Consider the following 5,113-nt stretch of genomic DNA (forward strand, 5'->3'; position numbering starts at 1 on the left):
TTGTCAAAACTTCTCACTTACCCATGCGCCATGCCTTTTCCCCAAAAAATTAAGAAATTAAATTGCAAACTTAACATCTCACAACCAATTTTCTCTTATAATAAACAGAATAACATAAACAATTTAAAAGAACAAATAAGAATATTCTAAAACGATCTTTTCTGATTCAATGACCAAAGTACCATCCAAGAGTCATATCTACATAATTATGTTAATTTTATATCCAAAAAAAATAAACTATTAAACCAATAAAGGTTCTATAGGCATCACCATGGAATAAACATTTTTGGCTTTACGTGGTATTTTTTTTCTTTTCTAATCCATAATTTCTTTAAAATAAGTATTATTACCCATTAATATGAAAATATATCTTAAAAAGAATTAGCGAAATCATCCATTTCTCCCATTAAAAGTAAACACCAGGTCCCCATAAGGAAAAAAGTAATTTGATGGTCTACTAATAGTGTAATATGTCAAGAAAATAGAGAAAATGAATGTACTGATAATAATAAGTTTTAATTAAAAAGAGAGGAAATACTATAATATATATTATTTTTGATATTATATTTAATACAATATATTAGTTGATAGTGTTTTAATACATCACATTCATTATTATAAAGTGTATAACTATTCTTTCTGTTTCAATTCGTTTCTCTGCTGACTTAATACAAAGTTTTTAAAAAAATAAAATTAATCGTGTTATTTTAAATAAAAATATGTAGAATGTACCAAAATGTCAGATGAAAAATTAAATTAAAATGTTGTAAAACAAAAGAAACTTTTTTAAAAAAAAATCTAAAAAATCTAATTATTAGCCTCTGGTTTTTTCTTCTTGACATCACCGCTCTTATACTAATCAAACTTTGTTTTCAACGTTATACTTCAACAACTCTCTCATTCTTTTTGTTGTTAATTTTATCCAAGAATTCTTTTATAAAAAAAAAAAAGTTCATTTACTTTCTGTTGAATTCTGGGTATTTTTTTTGCATTTCATCTCTTTGATCATGGCTTCAGTCTCTAATTCCATTCAATTTTCTCTAAAAAGATCAATTTTTTATTTTTCCTCACCCCACAAACTTGCTAGTAGAAATTTAACTAATTCAGTTCCTCTCACAAATGTGTCAGTTGTTGCAAATTCCAAGAACTTTGAACTAATTAAGCCCTTGAAGTTAATTAAATGCAGTCAATTATTGAAGCCAAGAAATAATGTTGATGTTTTTATTACAAAGGCAATAGCTGCTGATGCAGAGGATCATGACATTGAAATTACTGATGGGTTTGATTTTTTTTAAAAAAAAATTGTATTGTTTATTTTAATTGTTTGTACTTTTTTTTTTAAACATTCATTATCAAATTTTGTAAACAGGTATGTTAAACCAACTAAAGGATTTGCTGAAAAATATCCAGCTCTAGTTACTGGATTCTTTTTCTTTACATGGTAAGCTTTAGTTACTGAATAAGTATATAAACACGTCCAATATAGCAAATCGTGTGAGATGCACGTGTGTGTCTACTTGTTGAACTTTATGATAGTTTAAGCGTCTACTTGTGCACATCAAAAGTTTGAGAGTATAGATGTCAGCTGAAGTCAAGTTAAAAGATACGTTTATGTATTATAGTTTTAGATTAAATAGTCACACTAGATTCAAAATGATATCAAACCAGACAGAAAAATAATTTTCATGAAAAAGAATCAGACTTGTATATGATAGAGCGTGTTGAAAATATTATTAAGTAAATAAATGTGTACTTTTTCTAACACCTTAAGCTTTTAACTGAGATGGACACATACTTCAACTGGACAAGCATTTTGATGAGATGAAAAGAATCAGACCTGCATATGAGGGGGCGTGTTGGGAATATATAAAAGTAAAAATGAGTAACTATGAGTACTGATCATCATGTCTTCTGATGCAGGTACTTTCTGAATGTGATTTTCAACATACTCAACAAGAAAGTCTACAATTATTTCCCATATCCATAGTAAGTGGCTATAGTTATTTGGGAGACTCTCAAATCAAATATCATATTCTTGCAAACAAAAATTCAATCTTATATGATTTTCTTGCAGCTTTGTTTCAGTTGTACATCTCCTAGTTGGAGTAACCTATTGTCTTGTTAGCTGGACGGTTGGTCTACCTAAACGAGCGGTAAGTTCATTTTCTGCGTTGTTATAGTTCGTTAAAGAGTTTAAGTAATACACACCGTCAGTGTTAATTAATACTTTGCACTATCATATCATTTATATATACAAGTTACCTGATACATGTAGAGGTGACCTGATGGTGTAAAAATTTCTTAAACTGACGGTGTATATAGTAACTCAAAACTCTTTCGTTAATGTGCTTAAAAGCTGGCTTTAATTGACTTGGATTTGTCAAAAATATGTGACTATAGCCCATCAATAAGGAACTTCTGGCACTGCTTACTCCAGTAGCATTCTGTCATGCTCTTGGACATGTTATGTCTAATGTGTCATTTGCAACTGTTGCTGTATCCTTCACTCATACCATCAAAGGTAATAACCGAAAAATACACACTACTTTAGCTCGCTAAATTTTTCATTTTGAATAACAAGATACTTGTGAAGTTCTACAGTTCAAATAAGTACTTCATACTTAAAGATGAGCAGTGTTCAAGAGCTAAGCATATTAACTTGTCCGATCTTTCTATGGAGCAGGAAGAATTACCTTAAGTTGACATCGTTAGTCGTTCTTAATGATATATGTATTCCGGAATTATATTTAACTATAGAAAGCAGTTAAGAATACTTTATTACCCAACTTGTTCTGCAAAAACTGACATTTTTGGCATTGGTGTTGCATAGCTCTGGAGCCATTCTTCAGTGCTTCGGCTTCTCAGTTTGTCTTGGGACACCAGATCCCCGTATCTCTGTGGTTATCACTGGCCCCTGTTGTCATTGGTAAGCGTCATAAATCATTATGATTCCAACTGCTCAATCAACAGAAAATCTTAGCTGTTCAAGCAAAAAAAGAACAACTTTTATGTTACATCATACGTAATATAATATGAACGTCAGTTGTATGACCGACAAATACTCAACACTGAAGTTCTGCTTGCCTTCATTCCTCTTGCTGATCTAGCCTGCTTAAATTCTGATCAAAATAATGTTGTTGATTGCTGAAACTTCTTAGGTGTATCGATGGCATCATTGACCGAACTATCATTCAACTGGACTGGCTTCATTAGTGCAATGATCTCAAATATTGCTTTCACTTACAGAAGTATCTACTCAAAGAAAGCAATGGTAAGTGCTCTCCTCGTATAGTAATACTCTACACTGATATGATGAACTACGCCAAGCATTACCTTCAGCCTGTACTATATATGCAGGGTAGGCTAATTGACATCGAAAAATTCACACAATGGCCCTTCATAATCTCGTACAAAATTTTGTCGTCTTCTTATGTTAGATTAGTACTTTTGACGACCTAAAAATTAAATTTGAATTGTCGAAGCTGATGTGAATGTGACTAACATGTAAATTACTCTCAAAATGAGTTGAATTACTTGGTCTTATCAACAACAAAAAGACGATTTTACTATGTATGATACATGAAGATGAGCCTAAGGTTGTCTCCATGGGTTCGACCCGTAGAATCAACCACTCATACTTGCATCAGGGTAGGCAGCCTGGATCATACCCCCTTGGGATGCAGCCCTTCCTCGTACCCTGCGTGAACACAAAATGTTGTATGTATCGGGCTGTTTTTTTTTTGTTTTTAACTTGGTAAGATTCATTATCGAGGAAATTGTTCATACGTTGATTAAGATATCAAAACAAAGTAGAACAGTTCTAGATTTCTCAAATTATCTGTCCCTCTAAGCGTCTTCTATCCTTCATAACGGAGGATTTATGTTATCTTTTGTTATTTATTACCGTATGCTTCTTGGCATGCTGTTTTTAACAGACTGGAATGGACAGCACAAATGTATACGCGTATATTTCAATTATAGCCCTCCTCTTTTGCCTACCTCCAGCAATATTTGTAAGTTTACTTTTTCTCAGAGATACTTAAACCTGCTTTCTCAGATTATTGAAGATAGAACTAATTGACAAGTCCACTATGCAATGTCAGATTGAAGGACCTCAACTACTACAGTATGGTTTCCGCGATGCCATTGCTAAAGTAGGTCTTTATAAGTTCTTATCCGACCTTTTTTGGATCGGGATGTTCTATCATTTGTATAACCAGGTACGCCACGAGTATGTCAAAATCAATGCATTAGCTTTTTACAATACGGAGTGCATAATTTATAAATCTTAACATTTGCAGATAGCTACTAACACCTTAGAGCGTGTTGCGCCACTTACACATGCAGTTGGAAATGTGTTGAAGCGAGTCTTTGTGATTGGTTTCTCTATAGTAGTATTTGGTAAGTGTTAATTAGTAACACACAATTTATTGCTTGAGTATGCCAAATTTGTTCTGTGCTTAATTGTTTGATAACTTCGCAGGAAACAAGATATCGACTCAAACTGGGATTGGTACTGCAATAGCTATTGCAGGTGTTGCTATCTACTCTTTAATAAAGGCAAGGATGGAAGAGCAAAAACGGGTTAGTCCTCGAAAACATATCACCTGGATAGAAGTAGCAGAAAATTGAATACGATTATTTTGTCCTGTACACAACATTGACTTAACAATCTTGTCTATTTTCAGAAGGCTACTACCGTTACTCATGCACAATAGGAGGAAGAATAACAAAGAAGATAGAAAGAGTGAAACACTAAAGAGTATGAGGCAGCGCGGAGATGATCTTATTTAATGCAGTAGGAACAGTTACGTCGTCTCAGCTATGGCTTTTAATTTTGTTTAGTATATTTGTTCGGAAACAGTCTATCTATCACTACAATGTAGTGGTAAGGTCTGCGTACATTCTGCCTTTCCCAGACCTCACTTATGGGATTTCAATGGGTATGTTGTTGTTTGTTTGTTTCTTGTGTATAATTGTGAAGTTTGCCTCATTTTGTTGGTTTGAAAATTCACAAGCTAGACAAGTGTTATGACAGAAAGAAAAAGAGAGAAAAACATTGTGCTTGTGTATGTAGATGATCTCATTGTTTGAGACATTTTTTTTTCTTTTT

The 5,113-nt window shown here is 32.8% G+C and overlaps 1 protein-coding gene across 1 annotated transcript; it reads left to right on the forward strand.

Annotated features, from left to right (window-relative positions):
* The first annotated feature begins 979 nt into the window (after window positions 1-979).
* Window positions 980-5,113, forward strand: LOC129885075 (triose phosphate/phosphate translocator, chloroplastic-like). The gene is made up of 12 exons (XM_055959289.1): window positions 980-1,279; window positions 1,370-1,441; window positions 1,921-1,986; window positions 2,075-2,153; window positions 2,401-2,521; window positions 2,831-2,926; window positions 3,159-3,271; window positions 3,936-4,013; window positions 4,104-4,220; window positions 4,302-4,401; window positions 4,484-4,584; window positions 4,689-5,113. Exons 1-12 carry the CDS (start codon window positions 1,008-1,010, stop codon window positions 4,716-4,718), a joined length of 1,245 nt encoding a protein of 414 aa, XP_055815264.1. The 5' UTR covers window positions 980-1,007; the 3' UTR covers window positions 4,719-5,113.

This window comes from Solanum dulcamara, chromosome 4 (genome assembly GCF_947179165.1).
Source record: "Solanum dulcamara chromosome 4, daSolDulc1.2, whole genome shotgun sequence".
NCBI classification, from domain to species: domain Eukaryota; kingdom Viridiplantae; phylum Streptophyta; class Magnoliopsida; order Solanales; family Solanaceae; genus Solanum; species Solanum dulcamara.